Source organism: Trichosurus vulpecula, chromosome 3 (genome assembly GCF_011100635.1).
Source record: "Trichosurus vulpecula isolate mTriVul1 chromosome 3, mTriVul1.pri, whole genome shotgun sequence".
NCBI lineage: Eukaryota > Metazoa > Chordata > Mammalia > Diprotodontia > Phalangeridae > Trichosurus > Trichosurus vulpecula.
The window spans coordinates 352,907,546-352,924,190 of NC_050575.1; the positions used below are offsets into that span (position 1 = coordinate 352,907,546).

Consider the following 16,645-nt stretch of genomic DNA (forward strand, 5'->3'; position numbering starts at 1 on the left):
AAGCAATGCCCGATCAGTGATTAAAGACAGGTTAGAAGTGAGGCAAACAACAGCCTCTTTTACCTAAACAACCAAAAAAATCAATCTTGGAGGAAAAGACTCTCAGGATATTTGGACAAAACTGAAACAATTGCTATTTACAGTCACTCTGAGTCATTAGGAAGAAACAATGACCACTGGGGCTTCAGCTGGGAATTATTTTTGGCCAGTCAATGAGAGCTAGTGTGGACTAGGTTTAAGACAATGGTCCTTAAGCAAAAAAAAAAAAATCTAGTCTGTAAACGCTAAGATATCTTTCCGGATTTCAGTGATCAAAATTTACATTACTTTGGGCAGAACCCCCTTTCTCCTCTGGAGCTATATGGATCCAGTGGCAAGATATAGATTAGAACAACTGGAATGGCCCCATATTATGAGTGGCATAAGGCACATGGCAGATAGAAAGCTGGTCTGGAAGTAAAAATGCCCTGGGTTCAAATCTTGTCTTTGACCCATCCTAGTTTACCTCTCAGTGTCCCTAGGCAAATCCTTGAGATTATAGATTGCAGAGAATTGGCCGATCTCCTAAGGCATGCTGTCTCCACTCCAGCCAAAACATCAACTCTATTCCCACTAGAAAAATTGTATTTCACCCCTGGAACACACCTAGGCATTAATAGATTAACTTTACCCTTGTTTTACTTAGTTGCAAGCATCCACATCACTTAAATGGTATATCCAGGCATGCCAGCACATTTGTACCTCTTTTTTTCCTTTCCATTTCATCTCTCTTTTACACATTATCATTTCCTGTTAGAAATATTAAAACAAACAAGCAACTAAACAAACAAGTTGATGATAGGGTCTGTCTTGCTTGTTTTTATTTGTATCCCTAGTACTTAGCACGTTGCCTGGCACATATTATGTGTTTAATATCTACCCATCTATCTATCTATCTCTTCGATTCTATCTAATCTATCTATATATGCATTTTTCTACCATCTATCTCCATTAGTAGACAGAGCTTTCACATTAATTATCTCATTTGATACTCACAATAGCTGCCTGTGCTATAGGATCTACAGGTTTTCTCTCTCCAAGGCCAACTTTCTAGCAACTGTTCAATTTATTTATCCATGAATACAAACATGCATACAATGCATGTACATACATATGAAGATGGAGTTATGCACATGCATATACGTGTGCATGAATGTACATTTCATAAAAGCATATGCATGCATGCATACACATATCCATATATGTAATGCACTTCGGGGAAACCATGATGTTTGTATGCTTATATATACACAATAAATTTCCATGCATATGCATATATATATATATACATATATATATATATATATATACATGCATACGTAGTGAATAGAGAGCTGGCCTTGGAAATAAGATCTCTGGACCTTTCTTCAGAGTCTTTTATTTTCCTTTGGGTAGCATCTTTAAGTTGATATGACCCTAAAACAGAATGAACTGGGCTGTGAGGCTATAAAACAAGGGATGAAACAGGTGGAGACTACGTTTCAACAAAATGCTCCCCTTATAAATATCCCCTAAAGCTGCTGTATACATGGAGGCACACACAGGTCATCTCTCTTGCTCCTCCTGGATGTTCATTTGCTTCATCAAGATTCCTGAGTTCTGAGATTAACCATTAGTTCTGATACATGTAACTGAGTTAAAGACTCATGAAACTGAGTTTTTGGTTGGACCTATATCCTCATTAATGTCTGTCTTTGTATTCCCACTGCTTTGCACTGAACTTGTAAAACACAGTAGGTGTTTAATAAATGCTTGTTGATTGTCTGATTTTGCCTTTGTATCCCTAGCGCCTAGAACAGTAGCCAGCACACAGCAGACACTTAATAACTGCTTGTTGAATGAATGAAAGAAGCAAAAGGTCAACTGTAGTGGACTCATGCCATCATACTACTTCAGCTTGGTTCCTGGGGTCCAATCCAGAAGCACAAGTTCAGAATCACCAGGGCTTCTGAGTCAGAAAATAAATTGTCATCATCATGATAGAACAGCCAAGAAGGAGATCCTAGGTATTAGATGATGATACTCCTTCCACTATGGGAGCTTTCTCTGTCCTGGAATGACATCTAGAGAGCAGTAGCTTGGAGGTTTCTGTTCTGTCCAGCTTGGGGTTGAGAAGGATGGTGGGATTTCCAGCCTTGATGATACTGCTGTTTGTTCTCTTCTTCTGAACTCCAAGAGCTGTGACAAGATGGCAAGGAATAGCTTCGGTGTCAGTGGCTACAGTGTCTGTAGGTGCTCTCCTTTTGGCCGGGCCAGGGTCATCTCCCCGGAGAGCAGCACTGTTGTATTTCGTGGTTGGGGTGCCAGTGGGCCTCCTGGGAATAGAACCCATCATCACTCAGAATATAGCAGTATGGCCTAGATGTAGGTGAGACTTACTCCCTGGAATTCCAATGTTTTCCACTATTATAGTTCTCACAACCCCTATGCTCTGAGGCTTTGGGCTTTGGCCATGGTCCCAAGGACCCTCAATGGAAATCATAGTAATGATTCTGCTTTCTCTCCCTTTCCCTTCCTCCAGAGCCCAAGGTAACCTGGAAACCTGCTGATGAGATGATTCACTGGTCCTCTGAGAGGAGGGCAGGTCTCTGATCAAGGTGGGAAGGTGGATAATCCTGCGTTCCACAATTTCTGAACCCAGGGAGGACAACACGCTGCAGTTATGACCAACTCTTGCTTTGTGGTCTGGTGGGAGGGACTAGATAGGGTTGAATTTCTGTAATTCCTTTTCTAAGTACTCTAACACTCCATTGGCAGCAGCTGGGTGAATAGGTGTTGGGGGCACTGGCATCTGAGGGAAGCTGGCTGGTGGGGAAAAATCTCGCTACAGCAGTGGGTTCATTTGGTAAGATGAAATCTGGAAGCTCCTGTCAGCTCCCTAGTAAAGGGGTTTTTCAGTCTTCTGGGGGATTAGTGCCCAAGCCTGCTTCATATATGGGTGCCAAGCCAGTGCTTCCTCAGGGCAGCAGTACCAGGTTGGACAGCAAGGACAGCAGACACAGCAGCAGCAGTGCTGGAGACAACACTGACACCAGCACACGCTGACCAGAACAATGAGGAAGATGGCACCAAGGATGATGAAAATCACTGTCAGCCAGTGGAGAACAATGAGCTTCACTTCCTTATCTGGTTTTCCTGAGGCGTTCCCTGGATCCTTCATGGCACAGTAACAGACTCCATGCTCCCATCACATCACCTCATTAATCGTAAGATCTGGTTGGTTCTGATAGTAATCTTGTGTTGCCCCTACTCCACACCCAAAACTGACTCATTCTGTCCTTGCTTCTGAGCCACAATTCAGACAGTCCTTTGGCTGTCATTGTAATCATTGCATGGGTCTTGATCCAGAGCTAAAGCCGCTTGATATGATGCAGAATAGTAATCTAGGATTGGGTCCTTGCAGAAGGACTTGAAGTACCAGGTGACCACCACGTCTTGCAGCTGGACAGATGTGGTATAGTAGCACTTGAGGATGATGGAAGCAAAGAGAGTGACATAGCATTCAGTATCCTGCACTGTCACCAGCAAAGACAGGCATCCTGCTGGGAGCCAGGTAAAGAGGAAGAGAAGAGGTGGAGGTGCCTTGGGACCCATGGTGGCCCCTTTCGCTCATGATCTCCAAGGAGCAGTTATTTCTTCATCTGATGCAGCCCCAGGAGAGCCTAGTCTTCTTTAGGGCCTTCCAAATGCTCCTTTCCAGGAGGCAGGGCAAACTTGTGCGATCCTCCCCAGAGTAGGAGCCTTCTGGGGTGTCATCTTCAAGTGTAGCACTCTCTCCTCTGCTCTACACATCTCTTTACATATATGATCTCATTTGATCTTCTCAAATGAGATCACATGTCTGTGAGCTAAGAGTTATCATTCTATAGCTAAGGAGGTTAAATGATGTACATTTGACATCTAATGTGTGTGTGTGTGTGTGTGTGTGTGTGTGTGTGTGTGTGCACGTGCGCATAGGTAGAAGTAGTGGGTTTTCCCTCCTTCATTTCCTGAAGTTCATTCCCTGGCCTGCTTTTCTTTCACTGTACTACATGGACCTGGCCTAGTAGTTAAATTAATTTGCTTTAGATTTTTTTCTTTTTGTCTTTCTTTGTATCCCCAGTGGTTACTACAGCACCTGGGACATAAGTGACTAATAAATGCAGCTGAATGACTGAATAGACTCATGAGCTAGTGAGTCCATAGAGATTCAGAATCCTTGGGTGACCCTTCACTAGGAATAAATGGACTGCTGAGTCAAAGAAGCTCTTAACTAGAAATCCCAGATCATTTTTGGCTGAGTTAGGAAGGTGATAGGAATTGAAAGATGGGGGTCAGGTATAGAGGTTTTCATAGAGTCATTGAAGTTGGCTATCTGAAAGCATTTATTACTCATCTTCTCATTGCTAGCTGCTGTTCAGCTGCTTTTCAGTCATGTCCAATTCTTTGTGACCCTATTTGGAGTTTTCTCAGCAGGTATTTTCCACTGGTTTGTCATTTCCACCTCCAGCTCATTTTACAGATGAGGAAACTAAAGCAAGGTGGTTAAGTCACTTGCCCAAGGTCACACAGCTAGTAAGTGTCTGAGGCTGGACTTGAACTCAGAAAGATGAGTCTTCCTTCCTGTACTCTATCCATTGTGCCACGTAGCTGCTCAAAGTTACGCATTATGCTAAGTAGTGGTGACACAAATAAAAAGAATAAAAAATCCCTTCTTTGCAAGGAGGTTACATTCATTTGGGAGTAACAACCAGTTTATAGATGATAGAGATATCTCATAAAGGGGATAAAGTTATCTCATAAAGTGATTAAATAAAATAAATATATAATAAAACAAATAAATACAATATCATTTAATTCAAAGTTGTTTGGGTTGAAAGCCATTAGAAGTGGGGGGGGGCGCTATGCAGAAGATAGTGTTTGATTTGCATCTTCAAAAGAGAGAAAGACTTTATCAAGAAGAAGTAAGGAAGGAGTGAATTTCAGACATGTGATACTGCCAGGGCAAAGACAAGAAGTACATTGTCAAATGTGAGGAACAGAAAGAAGGCAAATTTGGCCATCACTGATTGCAGTTGGATCAGTAAAATTATCCAGTGAAGCTAAAAAGGTAACTAGGAGCCATTTTAATGCACTTTAAAGCCAAACAGATGACTTTATATTTTATTTTAGAGGCAATAGAAAGCCACTAGAATTATTTGAATAGGAGGAATTACATGTTCAAATTTGTGCTTAAAGAAAATTACTTCACCAGCAGGGTGTAGGAGGGACCAGAGTGGGGAAAGACTTAAGGGCAGGGAGACCAATAAGAAGGATGTTGAATTAATCTAGGTCATAGGTGAAGAGTGTCCATACTAAAGTGTTATCTGTGCAAGTTGAGGAAAAGGGTAGGATTTGCTAGATATGACAGTAGTAGCAATGGAAAGATCTAGGAAGTGATTAGGTATTTTGAGTCAGGGAGAATGAGGAGTCTTCAATAATGCTAAGGTTATACACCCAGGAGACTGAAAGAATGGTGATACCTTTAATACAAATACAAAGGGTTAAAAGAGAGAAGAGTATATAGGAAAGATGAATTCAACTTTGGACATGTTGAGTTTAAAACATCTCTGGATCATCAAGTATGAAACATTTAACTGCAATTGGTTATATGAGACTTCAGCTCAGGCAAAGATTGAGAGTAGATATATTTATCTATTCACCATTTACCTAGAAACCCATAAGTAAAATTCATAAGTGATAATGAAGTTACTGAGCCATACTGTAGAGGCAGAAGAGGATTACAAAGAAAACTTGAGGATCACTTTCATTTGGAGTACATGATATGACTGATCAGCCAGCAAAAGGCACTGAGAAGACCTGTACAAACAGGAGAACCAGGAGAGAAAAGTGTCATGAAAACTCAGAGTGGAGAGAATATCCAGGAAGAGAGGATGGTCAATAGTACTAAGTACAGCAGGTAGGGCAAGAAGAATAAGGATTGTGAAAGGACTATGAGATTTGGCAACATTTTCAGTTAGTTTTAATAAGACTAGGAACCAGATCTTAAAGTCTTGAGATCTGAGTGAGAAAAGAAATGGAAGAAATGAACATACATATTTTCAACAAGTTTGACTAATAAAGTTTGGAGAGATATAGAATGATAGCTTGAAAACAAAAGGTTGTACATATTGAAGCTTTCTTAAAGATAAGGGAGACAACAAATTTGATGCTAGTACAGAAGGAACAGGTAGCTAGAGAGAGGTTAAAATTTGAGAGAAAGGGAAGGGATGATTAAAGACGTAATATGCTGTCAGGATCCCCATGCCAAGACTACCCCTCTCTTTCTATTCCTCTCTTTTTACTATTAGGAGACACCCTGCTTTCCAGAGCTAAGCCCAGAAAGCAATCTGTGCCCTGAGCTTGGCATAATAACAATCCTTTGTGCTCACCCTCTATATAAACCCTACCACAGCAGCAATATCCCCAAACTGTTTTGCACCAGCCCCAGGTGATCTCTGAGCTCAAACACCTGCACCAACCATGTTCTGGTCATGAGGCCTGTTATGAATCAAATGTGTCTCCTTGTTGCTGTTACCCCTCATTGTAGCCATTGCTATTCGTATTAAGATTTGGCCTCACTAAAGGAGTTCTCCTCCTAGAGGAGGCCCCAGCACATATGTCTAGTTTTCTTGCTCAATTAGAATAAAGAAAGCTTTTTGCTTATGACCACTGTTAGTTCTTTGCTTTTTATGTTATTTCTTAGAGTTAATTTGTGACTGTGATAACTATTGTGAGCTTTTTGATATTTTTTCAGTTAACTGTGGTTGTGATAACCTGTGTGAACTCTTTGGAATTTTCAGAGTTAACAGCACTTGCATAATCTCTGTGACTTTTCAGTCACTTGTTTTCAGATTTGACAATACTGTTGGAGATAGGAAGGGGTGGGATCAAGTGCCTACATGGAATAGTTTATTTGGTAAGGAGAAGGGGCACCTCTTTGTCAGACTGGAGGAAAAAAAGGAAATGATGTTTGAGATGAATGATGTTTTGAGATGAAGAAAAGAGGGAGCTCATATCATGACCTCAATTTTCTCAATAGAATCCAAGTCCTCAACAATAAGAGATGAGGGAGACTTGAGGAGGGAAGAGGAGGTTTGAAATTCTGTAGGGTGACATTGGGAACCAATTAGGAAGGAATAAAAAGACTCATTTACTACAGTGACAATCAAGTTGAGATGGTAAAACATGGATTTGTAATGTATGCAGTCAGCACTGCACGTCGGGAGAATGACTCCCCTAAGTGGGTCAGTCCACTGATTTGGTTTGGTTTCCAGAACCAAGTACCCTTTTGGGAGCCATCACATACACACTGATACAACTGTGCCCTGGAGCAAGGTCCAGTCCCCTTTTCCAGAACTCATTAAGTTAATGAGCTGCATCTGGGACCAAAGCCAAGGGTGGGTTGGTACTATTCAATCCCCAGAGTTTTCATTTACCCTCAGTCTAGTTAATATGGCTTATGTCCATTTTCCACAGCTGGAGAATCCGAAGGAGGAGTGTCTCTTTGATTTCTCCTAGAATCAGATTTGTGTGTGTGTGTGTGTGTGTGTGTGTGTGTGTGTAGATAATCAGAAAGATTTACTACTGGATCCAGAGAAAGTAGTGCTTGGCTCCTCTGTCCTTTCCTTTTTAGGGGACAATGACTGAGGCAAATGAAGAAAATTACCGTCTCTTTGGTGAAGGAGCTGTAGGAGGAAAAAAAATGAGAGTGTCCTTCGCCTTTCATCTTCTGCATTTGCTTTTCCTTTCTTAGCTTAAACATTTCCTCCATCTTTTTTTTTTCCCTTGGTCCTTTGGCTGGGTGTCTTTGGTTTTAAGAGGACAAACTGATTAACATGATAAATTCACTTTTTGGTAAACTTTTAGACTTGAAGAGATACCTCATGTCACAGATAGAGAAGAGATTACTTAATGAAGTGGTTTTAGTTTAGTCTGAAAAACAATTGTTTAATGAGAGATTTCTTGAGATCTACAGAGGAGAAACTCAGCCGTATTTTAGCTATCTAAAATCTTGCTTCTTTTCCAATGTCCAAGCAGTGAGAGAAACAGCTACATCTGATAGTAAATGCAGCAATAAATTTCGTACTATCAAATAGGTTTATGATTTGTATTGCCTAGCCACATCTGGCTTCCAGCTGCTTAGCAGCTTCACCACTAAGACTGCTTGCAATTTGAGTTTTAGCACTGAAAATGTACTCCTTATATTAGTTCTTGAAGGAAATTACAAGTTGTAGGCCAGAGGATTTTATAATATAGTCACATCCCTGAGCTACAATGGAGTCTTCAATTCTGAATGATTATTTTCACTTTTATAAAGATTTGCAATTAAAATTCAATCTAATTATTAGCATTTTTTGAAGACCCACCAATTTCCCTGCTGGGTACTGTAAACTAAAAGTTGAAAAACACATTAGATCTTAACTTGAAAGGACTTACAATTTATTAGGAGGATAGGATACAACCCAATAGATTATGACCTCCTTGAGAGTAGGGACTTTTGGGGGGGCCGTTATAACCCTTTGTATCTTTGATCTAGTAATACTGGCTTGCAATTGTTTGAGCAAGATGCTCTATCTCACGAATCTGGGCCTGCAATTCTTTGTCTCCTCATCTCCACCTCCCAGTTTCTGTGACTTCTTCAAGTCTCAGCTAAAATATCACCTTCTACATGAAGCTTGTCCTCCTCCCCTTTCCTCACTTGGTTATCTCTAATTTATCCTGTATAGACCTTATTTGTAAATAGTTAATTGCATGTTGTCTCTCTCATTTGACTGTGAGTTCTATAAGATCAGTAAATGGCTTTTGTCTTTCTTTTTATCCCCAATATAGAGCAAGATGCCTGACACATAGTTGGCCCTTAAAATACTAGTTGACTAATTGACAGACTGAGGATAGGTAGAGGAATAAGTATGAAAAAAGTAGAATGTAGTAGGGACAAAGTGAAGATCTAGACAAAATAACCTATGGAAATTTAAGATGCCTATTTCATCTGGGGACAGAGGATGGAGATTAGTAATGGATTCATGGAAGCAGAACCATCTGAGCTGGGCCTGAAAGAAAGTGAAAATTTTAGCAGGGGAAGATAAGAAAGGCATCTAGGCATGGAAAATGTAAAATTTCCTATTAAGGCAATGGTTAGGTTGATAATAGTTATTAATTCAATTTCCCAATCTATAAGATTAGTTGATATCACTAAGAAAAGAGAATAATGAGAAAAGAGAAGACAGGACAGAGAAGATCTTGAAATGTAAGAGAAACTAATGTGAATGGAGTGAGTAGAAGATCTGTTGAAGGACACCTAAAAGAAACAGTAACATAAGTAAGAGAACCATAAATTAGTTATATTTCAAAAGCCAAAGGAGGAAAGAATGTGTAGGACTGATTGAAAGTCAGGCAAGATAAATACTGAGAAAAGACAATGGTGAAAGTAATTTCATTAGAATGATGAGAATGAGATGAAATGAATAGAAAACAATTTATTAATTTAAGTGTGTACCATATGCCAAGCATTCTGACAAATCGGGATACAAAATGGGCCAGCTCTTCTTAAGGAGCTCATACTTACGTCACAAGAGAAAAGATTTTTCAGTTTCAGGGTAGAGTGAAAAGTCTCTAGTCATGACAGTTTTGTGGTAAGGTGGATGGCAAAGCTCAGAGGTCCTTAGAATGGTGCAGGAGCAGGGGAGATGACAGTACCTAGGGTGCTGCTGGAGATCCTAAGAGCATGGCAGATGGTAAGGTACTTTAAGACACAATGTCAGGGCAGATTATAAGGTCTTGTGGTTCTCCATCACACTGGAACTCCCATAGTTGGTGGCTTCCTGATCATCCAAGTGGTATGAGCAGTTAAATTACTCTTCCCATGGTAGGAAGAGAGTGAAAAGGTGAGTATTAGAAGTCAGATTTCTGGATGTGGCAGAGTGAGTGAATTCTATAAGTAGAAGTAGTTAGTGTTATAGGTGTTTTTCAAAACCTCCACTACTTAGTAATGAGGTAGGCACGATGATTAGCACCATCAACCTTCCAATGCCCGTAGTATTACATGGTATCAAACTCACTCTCCCCCTTGCAATTATGTCATTAACAACTGATACTTTCAAGATGTTTCAGTAGGAAAAGGGAAGTAAAGGACCCATCTCTCCCACATCTAACTTAACAGTACAAGAATGACATTAGTGAATTATCAATTGAGGGGTAGCACTATATTGGCAAAGTTGAAAAAAGTTTAATGGCAAATGTTTTGGGGCTGATGGAAATCAGTGTACTGATACACTGTTGGTGGATCTAGTAGTTGTTACTGCTATTCCAGAAAGCAATTCAGACTTCTGAGCAAAATGTTACTAAATTTTACATCCTTCTTTACTTGGCAATAGCAATTCAGGACTTCATCCCAGAGAATGCACACACATACATACACACACAAACATATATGTATATATAAATATGCATACATACATGTATGTGGAGAGAAGAGAGTGAAAGAGAGAGAGAAAAAGAGAGAGAGAGGGAGAGAGAGGGGGGGGGGGGAGAGAGAGAGAGAGAGAGAGGAGAGAGAGAGAGAGAGAGAGAGAGAGAGAGAGAGAGAGAGAGCGCCCAGGTTTCCGGATAATGAACAATGCTCTCATGCTTTCCCAGTCACCAATGGAGTGAAACAAGGCTGTATGCTTGCTCCCATGCATGATGTTTTCAGCCATGTTGTCAAATGCTTTCACTGAGGATGAACACGACATCATGGTCAGCTACTGCACTGATGGTAAATTCTTCAACTTGAAAAGATGACAAGCCAAGACCTAAATGGGAGCGCTGGTATGTTAATTTTTGTTTGAAGATGACTGTGCACTCAATGCAATCTCTGAAGCTGAGATGCAACAAAGTATGGATCGTTTCTCCGCTGCTTCTGCTAATTTACAACTACTCCATCAGTCAGCACCACACCACCCATATGTGGAACCATTGGTTACAGCAAATGGAGAAGTTTTGAATGCTGTAGATAAGTTCATTTACCTTGGCAGTATACTTTCCAGGGATGTACATATTGATAATGAGGTTGACTCACTCATTGCCAGAGCTAACTCAATGTTTGGGGGTTTTAAGGAAAGTGTGGGAAAGAAGAGGTATTAGACTGACTACCAAGCTGAAGGTCTACAGAACTGTTGTGCTGACCTCGTTGTTTTTTGACTGGAAAACTGCAACAATATACCAGCGCCGTGGCAGGAAACTGAATCACTTCCATTTGAATGGTCTTAGGAAGATTCTGAAGATCACCTGGCAGGATAAGGAACCAGGCACTGAAGTCTTTTCTTGAACTAAACTGTCAAATATTCAAAGTTTACTGCAGAAAGTGCAACTATGATGGTCTTGCCATGTTGTTCGATTCCTAAATTTACATTTACCTAAAAGTCTATTTTTGGAGAAATCACATGGGACAAAAGCTCACATGGTGGTCAGAAGAAGCAATACAAGGAAACTCTCAAGTTCTCTCTTAAGAGCTTTGGAAATGATTGTGTGACATGGGAGACACTGGCCTAGCATGGCATGCCCTCATCAGAGAAGGTGCTGTGCTCTATGAGCAAAGAAGAATTGAAGTAGCTCAAAAGAAACATGAGATGAGCAAGTTTAGAGAATCCACCCCAGTGTTCACATGGACTATTTGTGCCTGACTTGTGGTAGAACATTCTGAGCTCATAATGTTCTGCTCAGTCACAACTGTAAGCATTGTAACTTTACTTCAACATAATGATATCATTTTCATCCTCTTTGAGAATTAATGATAACAACATTTATATCTATATTTATGTATCTCTCTGTATATATATATATCTATATATAACAGTTCTTTTGTAGCATCAAAGAACTGGAAAATAAAAGGTTAGCCATCAATTGCGAAATAGGTGAACAAATTATGGTGTATAAATGTAAGCAAATACTATTTCACCATAAGAAATGATGAAGATGATGGTTTTAGAAAAGTCTGGCAAGATTTTTATGAACTAATGCAGAGTGAAATGAGCAGAACCAGGAAAACAATATATACAATATCAACACTATAAAACCAAATAACTTTGAAAATCATAAGAATTCTCATCAATGCAATTGACCAAACATGAATCCAGAAGACCAGTTGGTGAAACATGCCATCCTCCTCCTGACAGAAATGGTAGACTTAGAGTGCAGAATGGGATACAATAACACTTGTTAACATTTTTATAGTGCTTTAAGATTTGCAAAGTGCTTTAAAAATATCTAATTTTATCCTCACAAAAATCCTGCAAGTAAGGTGCTATAATTATCACCATTTTACAGATGAAGCAACTGAGGGAAATAGAGGTTAAGTGACTTTGTCCAGGGTCACACAACTAGTAGGTGTGTGAAGACACATTTAAAGCCACATCAAGTCATCTTGATTACAGCTTCAGTATTCTGTCCATTATGCCACTTGGCTGCCTCTTCTCTATTGCACACACACACACACACACACACACACACTCACATACACACACACATACACACACATGCACTATACACTATGAAAGTGACTTATTGTACTTGACTTATATGACTTTTGGATGATGAGAAGACCTGGGCAAGTACATCAGTATCCTTACATGAGTAAACATGTCAGGAGCCAACAAGTGGCATCTAATCTCAATAGAAATCCAAATGAAGCCTACTGACCAATGTGGACTAAGAGTAAACCTGAGAAGAATCCAAAACCAAGAAATTGAAAGACAGAAAATACAGTATCAATAGAAAAGAATGATTGGAATCCACAAACAGTGGGTTAAGAAATAGGGAATTGAATTAAACCAGGACTAAGATAACTGACATAGAGGAGTATCTATGATACATAAAGAAAACAAGTTATTGTGTTTGACATTCAACTTGAGGCAATGCCATTTTAGCAACTTTGGGACTTGGAATACTACAAGCCTTTCTCAGTAAGATCAATGGTCACTCACGAGATTGAACATAGGGAAATCAGTCATAACAAAATTTTGCATTGCTCATATCATGACAAGAAGTTGAATGGGCAGTCCATACATACTCATACCTTAGACATTTGATAATTTGGGTTCCTCATGTAAAAGGAGGAAGAAAGTGAGTTGTGTTACAGTTGGAAAATTGTTCAATATTTCAATCTGCTTCAGGCTGTAGAAGTCCATGCTTTAACATCAATAATTTCCCCTTAACCTTATGTTATTATGATCAAGGGATATGATTATCTCAGAAGAGACAAAACAGGTGACTTATAGGGCAATCAAAAGACAACACATAAGATAAAACATATCATAGATCAGATACCACATATTACGAATAGACATTGTAAATGGCATACTTTCACATATATCTATGATGAGAAAAGGAAGAGACAACTTGAGGGCTACACTGATATTCAGTCTAGAGCAAAAAGTCTAGAGCAAGACTTCTGGTGCACTGCACAGAATGTCTGTGAAAAATTTATTCAAATAGATTTTAAAATATTAAATGCTTACCTTGGTCTAGGCACCATGGTGGATGATAAGGATACTTAGATAAAATAAATGAAAACAGTCACTGTCCTCAGGGAACTTATCTTTTCCTATGGAGGGGATAACATATATACTCATAGGTCAATTTAGTGCATATACTAAATTAGTACAAACTAATTTCAAGGAAAAAGGGGTATTTCCTTAAAATTGATATTTATGGGATCAAGAAAAGTTTCATGTAGAAGTTAACTCAAGTTGATCCTTGAATGGAACTAGAGATTCCAGGAAGAAATGTTGTACCGGAAGCGAGCGAGACACACCACAGAATATAAGTTTTAAGTGGAGAATTTATTAGCCGGTGGCCATTGGGGTACTGGAACCACAAATCAATAGCCCTGTGTTGGGGTGATGGCTTGGCTTATATAGGATATGTGGGGGTACAGGGCAGGGAAACAGGAACAAAGGTCCTGGCTGATGAAAAGATTCAGTCAGGTTATTGTACTAGTGGGATAATCTCATTTACATTCCTTGGTGGAGTCAGGGAGCCCCAGGGATATCTGCTAGAAAGGGTCTACCAAGTTATCCTTCAGTGAGCTGGTCCTATCTATTGACATTCCTTGGTGGAGTCATGGAGTCCCAGGGGGTTTGCCAAATGCCAAAGATATCTGAGTCCATTCTTTCTGGGGGTGCTTGTCAGTAGCTAGGGGTTTCTCAGGGGTTCCTAATTTTCCTTGTATTACATTCCTCACTTTCTTCCATGGGGATTTCAAATCCTTGAAAAAAGGAACGACCTGATGGTGCATTTTGATAGTGACAAGAAAGGGTAAGGCTCAGGCAGAGATTCCAAGCCCAATGACATCAATTGCATTTCCAGATACAATATAGGAATTGTTGGTCTTATTACTTCTGATATTACATATTAATGCGTTAATATATAAATACATGTATCACATATATTAATACATTAACATCTTATACACAAATGCCTAAAAGGATTTTTTTCGGACTGCCAAGGAAGATATGGTCCTTGAGAGCAGGAAAAAATTCCTTTCAGTTTTCTAAGGCCTCCTCCCTAGGTGGGGCCTGGCAGCCCCTTGAGGGCAAGGAGCCTACCCTTCCAAGCACTAACTAACCAGCCCTATTTCTTTACAAGTTTCCTTTAGCTTCAGCTGGGATAATTTTTCAATGTGGAGGGTGGGGGAAGGGCGCAGCCAGGAGCACATGACAGCCGAGAGGAGCACATGGACTCCTGACTACACAGATAGTCTCAAGCTGCTATTCTACAGCCCCCTAAATTCCTTATACAGGTTTTCTATCTCTATCTTTCACAAATTTACCTTTTAAACTTTACCACAAGGGCTGGCTACAAAGGTACCCAGGGGCACAGGACTGACTGTCAGTCCTTGAATTTCTGTCCCTCTCCTCCTTTTGCCCAGTGGGGAGGGCAATTTAAGTTTTTCCCTACTGTTCTCCTGCATTCTCTTCTAATCTGATCTGGGAGGAGAGGAGTTTGATTTAACTGCTCTAATCTTTACTGTAGCCCTACTGAAAAGATCTCAACAATTGTAATTCAAGTAAACTTCCCTTGCTCACTCCCAAAAACCTTTTTGTAGGTTTTAGCCAGAAGGTATTCATTGGGAGGAGGTGTTTCAGCAAGAGAGAGCTCCTGGAATGGATTTACAGTTTCAGGAGTTCTTTCTTCCCAAATACCAAAGCAACTAAATTGCTGATTTCCAAGGCCTTACCTAGTAGTGAGAGGGATAAGAATGGAGGTAAACAAGAGCTTTCTGTTTCCCTTCATCCCTTGTTTTCAGCTGGAACTCCTAAGAAGAAATCAGAGATGCTTGGATATAAGAAAGATGAACAGCACTGTTTTCCCTTAAGTAGCCCAGTGTTACTCCCAACAAAACCTTTGAATTCAGAAGAATGGGAGAAAATAAAGGAAAATTTTGAACAAAAAGACATTTTTGAAAATTGGATGATGACACAGATGATCAAATATAATTGCTCTATAGATATCGCAAAATCCCTGCTGTCTTGGGTAGCCAGGAAAAATAATGGTATTGTGGGATATAAGCTACTTGTTTCGTACTTGACTTTGTGTGTTTCTCAGAGTCAAACAACAGAGGTTATCGATGTCTATGAAATTATAAAGTCTCGGTACAGAACTCTAGAACCTGAAGGTTATACTCTTCTCATCTGGGGATTAATCCATTCAGATAAGTGGAGAGAGACCCTGATCCTGTTAGAAGGCATCAAAAACATCTTGTCTCCTTCAAAAAGGAATTATGGTGACTGTATTGAAGGAGCTCTTCTTCACCAAGAAGTAAACTTAGCTTGGAATCTGTACCTTGAAATGCTTAATCATAGAATAATTCCTAATTGGGAAACTCTTCAGGCTTTCTTTGATTTTGCAAAAGGTATGAAGAATAATCAATTTGAAGGAAGACTCTTCGACATCCTTTTATATCTAAGACACAATCACATGTATCCTACTGAACCCTTTGCCCAAAGTATAAAAGAATGGTTTGAGAGTGGGCAATGTTCAGCCTGTGGAAGAATGTTAGAGCCTAATCACCTGAACTCAGAAGAGTATGAATTTCTTAAGCAGAGAGTCCTGAAACATGTGCTTGATGGAGGTGAGCAATACAGAAAAACAATACCCAAGGAAATTAGCAGATTTGAAAACTTTATTAAAAGTTGCTCTCCTTTTGATATTGTGATTGATGGACTCAATATTACCAAAATGTTTCCTAATTTTCCTTGTATTACAGATAAATATTACAGGTATGAGGTGACAGCCTATATAAAGTCACAGGATCAGGATACAGAATTTTACTTACACAGAATGTTAAAGAGTTTGATTTGCTTGGAATATGGAGTGGATGAGGGAGAATAATGTGTGCTAGTTATGAAAAAGTGAAAAATTTATGTAGGGCTTTAAATGCCAAAAGGATGAGTAAAAATAATGGTAATGGCAATAACAGGAAAAAAAACTGACTTTTTAGTGATTTATGATTTGCAAAATGCAAAGTTTCTAATTATCTCTTAATTGCCCAATCTAATGACAGGCATTGAGAATGAGAATGAGAATGACTTCCTCATTCTCTTCTCCC

The 16,645-nt window shown here is 39.6% G+C and overlaps 1 protein-coding gene and 1 pseudogene across 1 annotated transcript; one reads left to right on the forward strand and one right to left on the reverse strand.

Moving 5' to 3' along the window:
• Positions 1–2,041: 2,041 nt before the first annotated feature.
• Positions 2,042–3,633, reverse strand: LOC118842589 (annotated as a pseudogene).
• Positions 3,634–14,323: 10,690 nt separating this feature from the next.
• On the forward strand, positions 14,324–16,428 carry LOC118842591 (mitochondrial ribonuclease P catalytic subunit-like). The gene is made up of 2 exons (XM_036750027.1): positions 14,324–14,352; positions 15,219–16,428. Exons 1-2 carry the CDS (start codon positions 14,324–14,326, stop codon positions 16,426–16,428), a joined length of 1,239 nt encoding a protein of 412 aa, XP_036605922.1.
• Positions 16,429–16,645: the final 217 nt, after the last annotated feature.